Source organism: Rutidosis leptorrhynchoides, chromosome 5 (assembly GCF_046630445.1).
Source record: "Rutidosis leptorrhynchoides isolate AG116_Rl617_1_P2 chromosome 5, CSIRO_AGI_Rlap_v1, whole genome shotgun sequence".
In the NCBI taxonomy this organism is placed as follows: domain Eukaryota; kingdom Viridiplantae; phylum Streptophyta; class Magnoliopsida; order Asterales; family Asteraceae; genus Rutidosis; species Rutidosis leptorrhynchoides.
In genome coordinates this window covers 383668975-383684943 of record NC_092337.1, presented here as the reverse complement: position 1 = coordinate 383684943, position 15969 = coordinate 383668975, and the positions used below count along the sequence as shown (strand labels likewise).

The 15969-nt window shown below is 34.3% G+C and overlaps 2 protein-coding genes across 2 annotated transcripts; one reads left to right on the top strand and one right to left on the bottom strand.

Moving 5' to 3' along the window:
• Positions 1 to 7691: 7691 nt before the first annotated feature.
• On the top strand, positions 7692 to 9354 carry LOC139846548 (peroxidase 55-like). Its single transcript, XM_071836028.1, has 3 exons — positions 7692 to 7907; positions 8156 to 8347; positions 8708 to 9354. Exons 1-3 carry the CDS (start codon positions 7692 to 7694, stop codon positions 9278 to 9280), a joined length of 981 nt encoding a protein of 326 aa, XP_071692129.1. The 3' UTR covers positions 9281 to 9354.
• LOC139847894 (protein NUCLEAR FUSION DEFECTIVE 4-like) lies at positions 9298 to 13810 on the bottom strand. The gene is made up of 3 exons (XM_071837625.1): positions 13296 to 13810; positions 10912 to 11843; positions 9298 to 9996 (listed from the first exon to the last, which is right to left on the bottom strand). The coding sequence occupies exons 1-3, from the start codon at positions 13629 to 13631 to the stop codon at positions 9489 to 9491; spliced, it is 1776 nt and encodes a 591-aa protein (XP_071693726.1). The 5' UTR covers positions 13632 to 13810; the 3' UTR covers positions 9298 to 9488.
• Positions 13811 to 15969: the final 2159 nt, after the last annotated feature.

Below are 15969 nucleotides of genomic sequence, written 5' to 3'. Positions count from 1 at the left end.
GGATTGAGTAATATCAGAACACATATTTCATAGTATTATCCTTCAAGAAAGACAAGCTTTTAGTTGCAATTGTTCTATTTCCAAGTGATATTCGTTTAAATAATAAAAGGTGAAGACAAAAGACAGATTCGACGATTTGAAGACGCAAACGACCAAAACGCTAAAAAGTACAAAGTACAATTCAAGTGGTTCAATATATTGATGAGAAACGTCTAAAAATTACAAAAATACAAGCTGCGAAACGCAAAGTACAAGATATTTAAGCGTACGAAAGTACGTTCAAAAATCCGGAACCGAGACATGAACCCACTATCAATGCGCGATGCAACGGACCTAAAATTACAAATTAACTATGCACATAAATATAATATATATATATATATATATATATATATATATATATATATATTAAATAAATATATGTCGGCAAGCTAGGATCCAAATGCTGCGTGAGCTGGAATTCAAAGCTCCGCACTCACGGAGCTGTGAGGAACAAATCCTCAGCACTCGCGGAGCACACCAGGGCCCAAATCTCACAATAAAAGGCGATGCAATTCGACGAAATATTTACACCATCTTCAATCTTCCTTCTGTAAACATATATATATATATATATATATTTATAATTATAATTTTAATTTTAATTTAAGTTTAATAATAATAAGGTTATTATAGCGAATGTTTTAAGGTTTTGTAAGTCGAATTTCTGTCCGTGTAACACTACGCGATTAATATTCATTGTAAGTTATGTTCAACCTTTTTAATTTAATGTCTCGTAGCTAAGTAATTATCATGTTTATTTAAGCCGAAGTAATCGTGATGTTGGACTAAATATTAAGACGGGGTTATTGGGCTTTGGACCATAATTGGGGTTTGGACAAAAAGACCGACACTTGTGAAAATTGGATTATGGGCTATTAATGGGCTTTATATTTGTTTAACTGAATGATAGTTCGTTAATTTAATATAGAGATTTACAATTTGACGTATCTATAAATAATCACATACACTCGATCGGACACGATGGGCGGGATATTTATAAATACTAATAATTGTTCATATGACCGGACACGGGGATGGATTAATAGTCAATGGACTCATTAAAACAGGGGTGGATTACATACAAGGAAAATTGGTGTAATTGTTAACAAAGTATTAAAACATTGGATTACACGCAGTCGATAACCTGGTGTAATTATAAACAAAGTATTAAGACTTTGTTACAGTTTAAGTCCCCAATTAGTTGAAATATTTGACTTCGGGTATAAGGGTAACTTGACGAGGACACTCGCACTTTATATTTATGACCGATGGACTGTTATGGACAAAAATCAGAAGGACATATCGAATAATCTAGGACAAAGGACAATTAACCCATGGTAATAAATTAAAATCAACACGTCAAACATCATGATTACGGAAGTTTAAATAAGCATAATTCCTTTATTTTATATCTCATCGCATTTTTATTTATCGTCATTTTATTTGTCGTACTTCAAATTATTGCACTTTTAATTATCGTACTTTTATTTATCGTCATTTACTTTACGCTTTAAATTAAGTTATATTTATATTTAATATTTTACATTAGGTTTTAACTGTGATTTAAATCTTAAAATCGACAAACCGGTCACTACACGGTAAAACCCCCTTTTATAATAATAATAATACTACTTATATATATATATACATACATATATATATATATATATATATATATATATATATATATATATATATATATATATATATATATATATATAGTTTAAAATATATATAGCGTTAAACTTAGCCAGCTCCCTGTGGAACGAACCGGACTTACTAAAAACTACACTACTCTACGATTAGGTACACTTCCTATAAGTGTTGTAGCAAGGTTTATGTATATCCATTCTATAAATAAATAAATAACTTGTGTAAATTGTATCGTATTTAATAGTATTTCGTAGTAAAATATAATCTATTTCGTACTACACCTCGCACACATCAACTGGGTATATGATTATTATCGTGAGTGATCTTTTCATCGTTACCTTCAACACGATTTTCACAATCCAAGTGCGATTCTTCATCAGAAATATGATCATCCGAGAGACTTTCATCATCCCAATTAGAAGAGTTATCGATATCACCATATGGGTTAAACATAGAAAAGTTTTGGACTTCAGTGATATAAACCTTTGCTTGATTGATGTCTCCAGGATTAATAATTGCTTGGCCGTTTATCGGTGCAAAGTTATTTGTTTTGACAATAACCGAGCCATGGGATAGGTCTTGATTGTTTTCATTGGTTATTGAACAATTAAACGTTTCAATTACATCACCCCAATTTTTTGCGATGTCAACGAAAGTGGACTCGAACCAACAAGTAATAGGAACCCCAAATATGTTAGCATAAGCGAGTCTACCAGAGGTTTTATAAACTTCGGGGTCCCAAGGATTAATATCCTCAAGCCATTTCCATAATGGGTGGTCCGAGTTGTTTATCAAATCAAGGGCCGAATCGGATTCCTCAAAAATAAGCATTAGGTCATGGCCGCCTAAGTATTTGATAGTGAACCCACTAAGATTTTCGCTTTCACAAATTTCACTAAAATACTCAAGATATTCAAGGTCTTTGACCTTAGCAATAACAGCTTGTCCAAGGGTTTGAATAAGTTCATCATTAGAATTTACCTTGATCGAAGGGATAATGTTGTTTGGTGTCTGTTTGTTGAGGATCACATCTTTGAACTTCCTTTCGTCCACTGGTGAAGAAAAAGGCAGCCTTAACATTATTTCTAGGGCCTGAAGCCGTGTTGTTTTGTTGTGCAGCTTGCTTCACCCCTACAATTTCATGTGCCTTGTAAACCTTAAGAAGATTGTCGCTAGCCACAATGAGACTAAGTCTCCTTGCAAGAGATTCTTTATGGTATTCAGGGACATCTAAAAACCTAACAAAACCAAATTTTCTTCCACTTTTTAGGGTCTTCTTGGGTATGTAAACCTCATGAATATTACCATATTTTTTGAATACATCCCAGAAGTCAATAGAGCACCAATTATCAGGGAAGTTATGGAAGAGATAGGATGTAATTCTGGTCTTGTCAATCGGCAATGGTGTGTTGTTTGAATCGGGTTTGGTCGAATCTGATTTAGGGTTCCCAAATCGTTTAATGAGATTGATGGCTGACTCACGATGTTTGAAGTTATTGTAGATCTGGTTATAGGATGTATTTAACTTAGTAGAATTTGGATTAGGATGTGGTATGGATCGAGCATGGTGAGGTGGGTTTTGCAGGTTGTTGAATTTAGGGTTAGGGTTTTTAGGTGATGAATGATTCTTATTACAATCTACTTTAACCCAAACGCCTTCGTTGATCGGACGGTAATTGATATGTTGGTTAACGGCAACAAAGGATGTTTTCGGATGAGTCTGGTTATTCGAGGATTTAGGGGTGAAAGGTGAACATGGGATGTGAGACATGATGAGTGCAAAAACAAAAGACAATAATAACGAAAGAGAAGATACAAAAAACAGAAAGATTGAATCAGAAAAAACGATTGCAGGTTAGGGTTATTGACCGTTGAAGATGAACATGCGAGATGGCGACAGCATTTTTTTGTTGTAGTTTTGTGGTAGTATCTTTATAACAAATGAAAAGCAAATTTGACACTAATTAGACCACTAGTATCGGTTCGCGGTTGGCTCCGCCGTTGGGGCCACCGTTGAACCGCGCCGATACAAGCAAAGCGTGGTTGGTCCGTGGTTGAATGACCGTGATCCGTTTAGCCGTTGTTTGACATTTTGAATCACGGAGTATGTTACCCCACTTTGCATTAATCTTTGATTCTTTTCTTCGATTTTCAGTCACACCCACCAATTTCTCATGATCTCAGAGTCTCAATTCCATCTGGGTCACCCTCGATTTCGTTACATGATCTCAGAATTTAAAGCCTGCTCCCTACTGCATATATGTGTGTTTGTGATTAATTCTTGCTGTTATATCGAATTAAGAAAATTTCAGAAGAGAGAAAAATAAACTTAAAATGATGTTTATCTTATGGAGAAATTTTGGGATTACTAGGTACAAGATGGTAACTTTTTGTTTGGTTTGGTAGGATTCTTCTTTAAATTTGTTTACAGATTACTGATTAATAATGTAATTTTTAATTAATAAAAAAACTAAGTTTTTAAAAAATAGTTATTTAGGAATTTGTAATGGTTTTTTTTATTAATAAAATTTTAATTTTTTAGGATTTTAAATGTTATATATAAGTTAATAATATATAAGTTTAATATAAAAAATAGAGGTGGGACCAAGTAATGGTTACATCTTGGATGTTAGCAGTTAGTGGTTGATTACTGATGGGAAGAAGGTGCTGATGTGGCGCTGATATGACAGTCAGTGATCCTATGACGGACCGTTATAGTTAAGAGTGGTCTTAGTGGATAAATGGGTTTCTCACGGGTATCGGACTATCGGGTCCATCAATCTCATCGAAATTGCACAATGACAATATGATAAATTGACAGTACGTATGTTATCAATCAAAAGTTATAATATGACAACACGTATATATATATGAAGAATATTATAGAGGCCATGACGTAATATTGTTACTTCTTTTCAAGCTTTAAATAGAGAACGATCCGTTCAGTTTTGTCACGCGTGAAAGTGAAATCGTAACAACCACCCATTATTTTCTATCTCTTTGATCATCTATTTTTGTATAAACTGTAAAAGAAAAGAACATATAATCTCTTCCCCAATTGGTTACGCAATATACGTATTTGTTTATTCAAATTTACGTTATACTAATAAATCAATATACTAATACTAGTAATACTATATACAGTATGGAGTATTATATTATTTTATTTTACTATCTTTAAATTATTATTACCATGGGCTGAAATACTAAGGAACAAAGGGGGCGCTCCGCTCCGAGTAGATTTTTAATTTTTAGTGTAAAAATTTTAAATTTTTCGATTTTGCCTCGAACGAATTTTTTTTTGTTTCAAAGTCTATATTTTGCATCTAAAGTCTTAATATTTTGTCAAAAAGCCTTCATATTTTGCCCCAAACCTCCATATTTTGGTCAAAAACCTTCAAAATTTGTCCAAAAATATTCATATTTTGTCTTAAAACCTCTATATTTTGGCCAAAAAATTTGCTAAGTTTTTTAAAAAATTATCGCCACCAGTGAAAAAAATTCTTGCTTCCGCCACTGATTATTAATGTAATTACGTATGTAAGAATCGAAAGTTGCTAATTACCTGGTTAGGCTTTAAGTCAGAGGCGTAGCTATAGGGTCATATGACCGCAATTAAAAATTAATAATCCGTAAGTGTATTTACACGTAGATACGTACATTTTTATTTTATCTATTTTTTTTAAAGCAAAGTAAAATTCAATAAAACAAAGTATAACAAATAATAGTGCTGGGCGAGGGGTATTCAAAAAAAGAAAAAAAAAAAAAAAAAAAAAAACCTTGCAAACCATAAATGCCAAGGCGCAAGTTCGATTTCTTTCCTATTCAATTTTTTCATTATTATTATTAACCTTTCATTTAGTGTTCACCGAATATATAAGCAGGGTTACCATCATTGAAGTGTTAATTTTGAAGTTTAATTAAGGTAACTTTTTGTAATTTGGTATATTTCGTTGTTATTTTGTGACGTCAATCACTTAATATTTCTGGCTCCGCTTTAAGTTTTACACATATGAAAGTTGTTTGCAAATATGAGACTTACCAATAAAATGTATTATGAGAACTCTACAATTTGGCATGTTCAATCCAAATTGGTATCTTGATAACTAAACTCACGAAGTTTTCATATTCAGGGTATGGAGTATTTTTGTTAGATGTGTCTTACATAACCGGTGCGTTTCTGACTCTTTCTCTGACCACTCTAAGATATATTTCTGGTATTTTTTTAACCTGAAACCCCTTGTAACATGACTCAACCACTAGATACCGATTGCACAAAATAAAAAAATCATTGGAAAGTATTGGTAATCGTAATAAAGAGGGTGTGAAAAAATTGTAATTGTGGTAGGGTGAAAACTTTTAAATATATGATAAAACAAATTAACCATTTAATTAATAGTTAAAGTATAGTTAGACATTTGTTAATGCAGCGTGACCGAGTCAAAACTACCACCATCAAGTCACCATCGCGTCACTAACGTGGTGTGATGGAGAAAAAAAATTCTTGGACGTCATGGTTTCCATCACAGGAAGAGTTTGAGCTTGTTGGTGGATGTGGCACAATTCGATTGAGCTTTTTATGTGAAGAATATAGCTTGCTGATTAATTGTCTGATTTAGTTGAAGTAGAAGAATAAATTGGTAATTGGAGGAGAGGTTATGTCTGTGTAATGAGAACGATGATGAAGATGATATATTTAGTAAATTTACAAATTAGTCCCTGAATTATGTATTATTATACATATATTTAATTATGGTAAATGGTGTCAACCTATGATTGGTTGACACATGCGCAACTCTTTTTTTTTTTTCAAAAAAAGATTTGCCCAACACCCCCAAAACACTAACCTAATACCATCCGGATCTCCTGACCCGCTCCACCAACCCGACCCGAATACCCGCTACTGTAGCTACATTATTTTTTTTTTTTCGAAACCAACCCGCAGTGAAAGCGCGGGCAAAAAAACTACTCCGTTTATAGCTTAAATCTTGTTAGTTGATAACTAGGGAAGTATATGATTTATTATTTTTATGTATTTAAATTATAAATATAAATATTTTATATAAATTAATTAATTATAATAATAAGGTAAAAATAAAAAATACAATAACTTAACTGAAAAATAGAAAAATAAAATAAAAATTGTGAGACATATTTTTCATTAGATCCAGTGGCAAAGCTTGAAAATTAAGAGTGAGGGGGCGAAATAATTGAAAAAAAACATGCGGTCTCTTCTATATAAATAAAATATACGTAAAGTTCAACTTGCTCCTTATCCGTGGAAGCTTTAAAACGTCTAGCCTCTTGATTTTCTTGATTTTCATATTATAATACTTCGCTTGAAAATATAAGTAAGTTTTTTTTTTATCATGCCTTTTACCTACTTTAAAAATACAAAGAGATCGAGTCAGGCCGATTTACTAATTCTGTCATGGTATCAGAGCTTAGGTAAGCGGTTTTACAAAGCGAGTCCGAGTCAGGCCCCCATGTGTGTGCCGCCGTCGCTACAAAGAGATCGAGTCAGGCCGCTATCGTGCCGCCATCTCTACAACCGTTCTACGCCTCGATGTGAGGGGGCGCTACAAAGAGATCGAGTCAGGCCGCTATCGTGCCGCCATCTCTACAAGGTTTTAAAAAAGAGTTCAACTCTTAGACTTATATGTTGTACATATACTATATATAAAATTAAAAAGGTAGAAACACGATATGACTTGGCACTAATTATGCTTATGCTTATAATAAACCGTCTTTCTTTCGTGTTTAATACGGCTTATTGCCATTTGGCCTTGATATATATATTTTATATATATCTCAGCATGTCTGGGGGTAGGTTTCCTAAAACGTCATTTTTGCTATTAACATTTTTCAAACTCTACTAACTTGTCAACTTACGCACACTTTATAACGACCACAATTTCTCAATTGGTGGATCATTTATATATAGCTAATTTGCTAATTGTCATTTGTAGGTGTGTTTTTCAAAAAAAAAAATAAAAATGGTGGTGGCACAATCAAGAAGCATACTATACTTGATGATGGTGGTGATTGCTTTTTCTGGACAAGGAAAAAGTCAACTGGTTGAGAATTTCTACGCTGCCACGTGTCCAATGGTCGAAGCTATAGTCAAACAAACGGTCAACACGAAGGTCAGTCAGACGTTCACTACGATTCCAGCTACTCTTCGTCTCTTTTTCCATGACTGCATGGTCGAGGTTCGTATATATTTTTCAACCTTTATATCTGAATCAATTCAGGCGATTGAGATTGTTGAATTGTTAACATACTAATCACGAAGGCGTCTTTTTTAAGCCTTGTGATTATTGAATCTTTTTAGCCTTTGCATGCATGATGTTAGCTGCATATAAGTTATGTGCAGCAAACATAGAGTTATATGCAGTTTGATGAATTTAGTAGTTTTCACCGTTTTAATGTAAGCTAATTTGTAATGCTAAACATGAAGGGATGTGATGCTTCGGTGATGATTGCATCGCCGAATCAGGATGCAGAAAAGGATGCACCCGATAATCTTTCGCTTGCGGGTGATGGGTTCGATACTGTTATCAAAGCTAAACAGGCAGTCGAGTCTGTTTGCCCTGGTGTCGTCTCGTGTGCTGATATTTTAACAATCGCTGCCCGTGATGTTGTCGCCTCGGTAAGAGTTAACGGTAACGGGTCAAAAAGCTTTGGGTTGGGAAATTTTTTTAATTTATCTGTCAACTTGGGTCACCTCAATTAAATAGGTCAACTTGGGTTTGGTGACATTTTTCACCTTATAACTAAAATTGATAATTGATAATGGGTAACATTATTTTCCTCTCCGCTTCTCAATTTAATAGTTGTATGTTAATTTTTAACTTTGACTCTAAATAACTATTTTGTTTTATATAATAAAAATAAAGTTATTTAGAGTCAAAGTTAAGAAAAAAAGTCAAACCAAGACTATTAAATTGAGACGGATGGTGTAGAGTGAATTTTTACTAGATTGGTTATAAGCGAGTATCGTTCAATGCAGGCTGGTGGACCTTTGTTTAACGTGCAATTAGGCAGACGAGACGGGCTGATTTCAAAAGCATCACGGGTTACCGGAAACCTACCGGACCCCACGTTCAATCTCGTTCAACTTAACACCATGTTCGCAAAAAACAACCTTACAGAACTCGACATGATCGCACTTTCAGGAGCCCACACACTCGGGAATTCACATTGCAACCGTTTTGCTAACCGTTTGTATTCCTTTTCACCAAATTCCGCAGTTGACCCGTCACTGAATCCAGCCTACGCTCAACAACTAATGGCTGCTTGTCCAAAAAACGTTGACCCGGATATTGCTATAAGCATGGACCCACAAACTCCAAACACGTTCGACAACGTTTATTACCAGAATTTAGTATCCGGCAAAGGTTTGTTTACATCAGATCAGGTTCTTTTTACGGATTCAGGATCGCAGCCAATGGTCAACGATTTTGCAAACAATCCTGCAGATTTTAACGCTGCTTTTATAACTGCTATGAGGAAACTGGGTCAAACGGGTGTCAAAACGGGCAATCAAGGAGAAATTAGAAGAGACTGCACCTCTTTTAATTAATTAACAAAAAAAATAAAAAAAAATTATTCATGTATTATTGTTTACACAGTGTTATCATAAATAAATTGTTGAGCTTGGAATACAATAAAACTGATTTGAATAAAATCAAAACTTCAATCAGAACAATGTAACAAACATATTAAATATACAAACAGAATTCATGATTGCAAAATCAAACATTTTGAATTGTGGGAAACAAACAGAACATTTATGTTCGGTTTTTTCCGTACAGGTGCTGGTAGACGACTTTAGTTCGACGTACAAGTATCGAACTTAGGATAACCGCAATGATACATAGTCCCGACATTATTATGTAAGTTGTAAAAAAGCATACTGAACCTGTACACTTTGGTGCATCATCTGTATCAAGAAGCTTTGTTAAAAACGAAGACGAATGTGTGATGATTTGATTGTGTTGTTGCGCTTGTTTTTCGGCCTCTGAATCGTAAATATAGCTCGCAATGACACCCGAAAAGACTAGTGAGCCCGCGGGGTTCGCTAATGTGAGGAAATTGTATAAAGCTCCAAACTTTTTTACTCCAAACAGTTCAGAGGCAGCAGCTGGTATGATGGCCCAGTGGGCCCCGTATCCGAGCCCGATCAAAAGGGTACCGATGTACATTGCACCAGGCCAACCAAAAGCAAAGAACAGATGCCCAATTGCCATTATTCCCTGGGCCACGGCCAAGGCAACGGGTCGTGGGTAAGCATAGTCCCTGTGAAGCAATATATGGGAAAAATTATACAGTAGAAATCAACATGGCCCGACCCGTATCGACTAAAAGTAATCATATAGAGGTTGACTGATCCACTTATAAATATGTGGAATTAAGATGTTTTATCTAATTGTTCATTTACAATAGAGGAAAATGAGACAATTGTGATAATTTACCCGAATTGTATGTTTTAAAGCATAAAACCTCATAAAATTGTTATATTTGATATTAATAGCCGACTTAGCAGACTAAGAGATAGGAGTCGTATTCTATTATGTTTATATTTGTTTCCATATATTGTATTCAACTTGTCATACAAGCAAGATGTTTCCTAATTGTAATAGGCTAGGTTATATGTATCTCCCCTATAAATACAGGGGCTTTCATTAATAAGAATTCACGTATTTGATTTCTATTATGGTATCAGAGATAGGAGTCGTATTCTATTAGTCTGCTAAGTCGGCTATTAGATATACTAATTGTTTATAAACATTTCATACATTTTGGATATAAAGAGTTTAGGGTCAATCCAGCCCATCGTATAAATATAACATTTTCGACCCAGACCTGTTTTGACCACAACCTACTTAACCCACCCGTTTTGCCACCTCTAAAGTTACTCGCTTTGAGTAGTTACATCCCATTCAAAGAGTTTTGGGTCAACCTGGTTTTCCGGCCCATTGTATAAAAAATAAATTTTTTCGACCCACAACTGTTTTGACTACAACTTAATTAACCCACCCGTTTTGCCACCTCTATTACTCATGTTGAGTAGTTGCACCGTTCAAAGAGTTTTTGGTCAGGTCAACCCGGCCCAGCGTATAAAAATAACTTTTCGACCCAGACCTGTTTTGACCACAACCTAATTAACCCACCCATTTTACCACCTTATGCCACATCTAATAACTTGTGTACCTGACGGCGATTTCGGAGACATAGCCCCCACCAACACGACCCAAAAAGTTCCAAATGCTGATCATCGAAACAAATATATGCGTATTTTCATACCCTAAAGACTCACTCATCTGCCCCAAATTGTCAATCACAGTCAAACCAGACCCAGATCCCAACAAAAGAGTCCAAAACAGGAGCCAAAAATCAGCCTTGATCAACGCCTGCGTTAGGTCAAAGTCTTCACCCCTATGTGGCCGTCTCGTTCGCTTAATCCTAACCGCACCTTCAGCAGCCGCTTGCGCTAACTTCGATTGTAATTGCAAAATCCGTTTTTGCCTTTCGGAAGCAGTAAGCAAATCAGCTTCACTACCCGATTGTTCATCTTCAACCTCACTAAATATAATCTCGTGTGGATCATGTGACCTTTCGGCTTCTTTGTTTTGCGGCTCGGATAATAAACCTTCTTGTTCCGGGGTCCGTGGGTCCGAAGAAAAAGTCAACCATATCGGGATCCCAATCGGGACCACCAAAAGCACAAACAAAATAGCAGTGAAAATTTGAACTATCATTTGGTTAATATCAGTCAAATCTTCTACAAGCATGACCCCCATCAAATAAGCAGCCAAAATAAGACAAACACAATAGATTAACGAGAAACTCGATGAGTCTGATAGTCGAAGTTGTCGGTGACCACCAACGGGTCTAACGATGAACATAAGAGCAATGACTACCATTGAAGGCCCGACAGCAACCATGAATATAATTGACGCTTTATCGGGTGAATTAATCAACGCGTATATTTGTGTCAAGATCGCACCACCTAGCCCTGCAAATCCCTTTAATATTCCGACTACGGGTCCACGGCTTTTTGGGAAATTTTGAACACATGAAACTAGTGCGACTGTGTTGAAGTACGTTTCGCCATTGGTTCCGATGAATATGAGAAGGCACATCTGCATATCAATATCACTAGAAACTATAAAACTTCGAAAAAAAATTTGACTAGACACACAGTTTTAGAAATTTCCACCAATTACACACTTCACCAATTGACTAGACACACAGTTTTGGAAGGAGTAATCAGCAATTCGGGGATTAATTGGGGATTAATCGGATTGTACTTTATACATTTAAAAATATTAAATTTCAAAAATTATGTGTAAATATAGAAGAAAACCATAAACATGAACATAAACTTTAACATAATTGATTAAATTTGTTCATTTTTTTCAAAAACTATTAAGTTATAGTTTAAATTCATATTAAAATGTTGACCAATTTTGACTTTGACCGACTTTGATTACCAAATTCGATTTTGAACCGCCAATTGACGTTGACCGATTAATTAAACGGATTTTGGAAGATCGGAACGGATTGCTCTTTGGAATGATTAATCGGGGATTAATCGGCGAGTAATTGAGTTTTTTTGCAACAGTGCTCCTACCTTCTTGAAAATCTCTTCTGATTGGTTGAAATATAAACTAGACATATATATAGGAACAAACATAAATCGAAATGTGACACTTATAATGGGACAGATATTGTAAACTAAACAAACATTAATTTCAAACCTAATTCAAAGTAGTTTCAAGATATTAGTTTTTAGCTCCGATAATTTGTTGTATAGTTAACCAACGATTCAGTGTCTTAGATAACTCATTTATAAGCTAACGGCGCGTTTAGTAGCAGAAAAACTAGCACTATTTACTGATCTTTAACATGAATAACCTTGAACATGTTTTGAAATAAATTCTGATTTTCTAAAAATAGAAAAACTCCTCACATTTACTAGAACATGATATTGTAAACTAGACAAAACTTTCTACAACTAAACGCACAATTATTTCCAAAACGGTATGCAATCAAACGTACACTAAAAGAACTCTTACGTTGCGTAGACATTATGTCGCCAAATGATCCAGCCGCTGCTATAGCGCGCGAGTCAATGGTGTCATTAGGCCTAGATATCATCAACTTATAAGTTATAACTACAACTCTAATTCATAGTTTACAAGATTCACACTTTGCACATAACTCAATCTCAATAGTAGTCCGAAACCCTAAAATTTTACTATATCTTCTTAATCGTTAATCCTATCCTAATTTAACTACTAATTACTAACACAAAACTATTCAGTGATTTTCTGTATGTAAAAGATATAACACATCACATCAAATCAAACTACTATCAAAGTCTAAATTGTACTAATACACAACTTCACAACTTCATGACAAGTCAAATGTGGAAAATAAGAAAAATGATAGACAAAATCAACGGACATGATCAAGACTATTCGGAATATACTAATATTCATAACGATAATGATATAATAATAATAATTTAATAATGACAATAATTGATTTGATGTAATAATAAAATAATTAATAAATAAAAAAATACTTACAACCCACAATGGTAAGACCGGAGCTTTACCGGTGACAACAAGCCAAACCCAACCATAGCCAACAAAATTTTGAACAGCACCAACAAGTAACAGGGCCCACAACGGCAATAATTCCGACATACTTCCGGCCAAAAACCCAACACTGTCACCAAGATCTTTAGCTACACCTAATCTTGCTACTTGTTTTTGATTATAATTTAATGAACTTTTAATCACAGGTGATATACTTCCAAATAAGTACCCAATTCCAGCACATGATTGAATCCACATTGCGGCTACAAAAACAAGCCATCTGTTGTTCAAAAATGTTATGATCAAATCTTTGATTTTAACCATTTTTTAATTTAAAAAAAAAAGAAAAAAAATAAAGAGATGAAGAAGAGGAAAATTGGGTTTGTGGGTGGTGGTGGTGTTGTATTTATGCAGATATAAACATGAGAAGATCTGCAACACCGAAATCAATTTTTATATTTTTGTGGTAAAGCTTTTGGATGTCTATTGCTCTGCTGTCTACTCTGTTTTTTCCTAATATTTTAAATAAATTGTAGGTTTTGAGTATTTATCTTATTAAAAAATATGTGGTGGTTTTTAATTTTTTTAAGTAAGACTTGTCAATTAATAACATGGATAAGTATGTTGAAAATAAGGATGATCAAGATTCAAGGAGTTACTGTGTGATTAACTTTGATCAATCATTTTTTTTACCTACTGTTAATTTGTTATTATATATATGCATTAGACAACTTATTTATACACTAATTAGTATCTTAATGAAGTGACAATCATATATACCGTGATGTTAGTAAAACTATGATAGTTTAGCAGATGTAAATTGTAAAGAGGTTGTATTAAGGTAGAAATAAGAATCAGTTCGTTAAAGGTTGACATCATGGTTAAAAAACACAAATTGATGACGCAGTAAATATTAGCTAATGTTCATGTTATTAAAAAAAAATATATGCTATAAATTATCACATGATTGTACATTTAAATGTATATTCATTCATATATTCGAGTAACAAATATTGATTTATTGACGACTTGTGTCGCTTAGAGTTTAAATTGAACTTCACGTATGTTTAAAATTAATGAAAATTTGATTTTTACCATTTTCATGTCATCTAATTCTTTTTTGTAAGCTACTTATTGACCGGGAATTCATTCAAAAACAATCTCTCTATTCATAGAATATTCAGTGGAAGGATTCTCTCTACTCTTGTGGTGGTTCTGGGTAAAGAAATGACTTGTCTTTATTCTATAGCACTTTTAGGGGAAAGATTGTCTACATCGTATCTTTCTCATAGTCCAAATAAGTCCACTTATTTGAGATTGTGTTTTGTTATTGTTGCTGTAATACTCTGAGTCTCTTTTTATTTGAGAAACAAGATGTATATGATATTAAAACGATAAGAGATCACTAATTTAATTTAAATGTGTGAAGCTGCAAACGATACAGCTAGAGATTTGAGGTTGTGGATATAACTACAGGGACAAAGGTTTACAAGTTTATGCGAAATATTAAGGGGTTAATATCAAAATTCAATTAAGGGTACTTTAGGTATTTTATATAAGATGATGTCAATATAGGATCAACTCCATTTACCTACGGATTATGTCCAACTCCAAAGAAAAGTTGTCATAATTGGCTTTTATGTACAAATGATCTCAAAACAAAAGCAAACGGATTTTTATGGTTGATGTATAGCCTAATTTCTACCTACCACAAATTTCAAAAGACACGTCTAACACGTGTTTGGTACCTAGCACCCAAAGGTCAAACACATGACGTTTTTGTTTCTTTATGCTCCTATGATACTATGATATGGTAGTTATTACCGAAACAACATATGCAAGATACTCGTCCCTAGCTATGTTTAATGTTCGTGTCCATGTCCATGTTCTATATATCGCACGTGTTTGTAATGCTATTTCGATATTCAATTATATCTATTGGATATCCGGTATTTGACAAAGTAAAGTTTTGCTTATGTAATAATACATGAGATCGATATAGGCTAGGTAATCAAGTTCTCGGTGAAAAGTTTGAAAGGATATTTAGACTCGAATCCGATAGGAATGTGAATCTAATGGACAGGTTCCACAAGGACGGTACCGAAAATTTAACATCATGGATTGACTACGGGACCCATCAAGTAGAACACTTACAGAATTACATGATTTTACGGAACTGCTCAATAACTTTGTATTCACTAAGGGTACAACGGAAACGTGGTCGTGGAATCTGCAACCGAACGGATTATTTCAACTTCTACTTTCACCAAACTCGCCAATTCAAAGCTTCTGCCTGCGCCCGACTACCCAAAGAAAACTGTTCGTCTCAGAATCCTCTGCAAAAAATAGGGGTTTTTGTTTGCCGAGACAAACAACGAAAGATCCAGGTTAGAGTTGAGCTTGATAAGCGTGGTGTCGATCTAGATTCGGTTCGCTGTTTCGTGTGCAATAATGATCTTGAAACTGTCGACCATGTATTTGTTCAATGTCCGTTTGCTAAAGATCTTTGGTCTCATGTAATCCGCTGGTATAATGCTAGCAAGACAGTGTATACGCAACTGGATGATATGTTCCAAGGCTGCTATGATGGCTTACATCCTAACAAATAATCAAACATGTGGTTGGCTATTGAATGGGTTTGTGGATACATAATTTGGCGAAC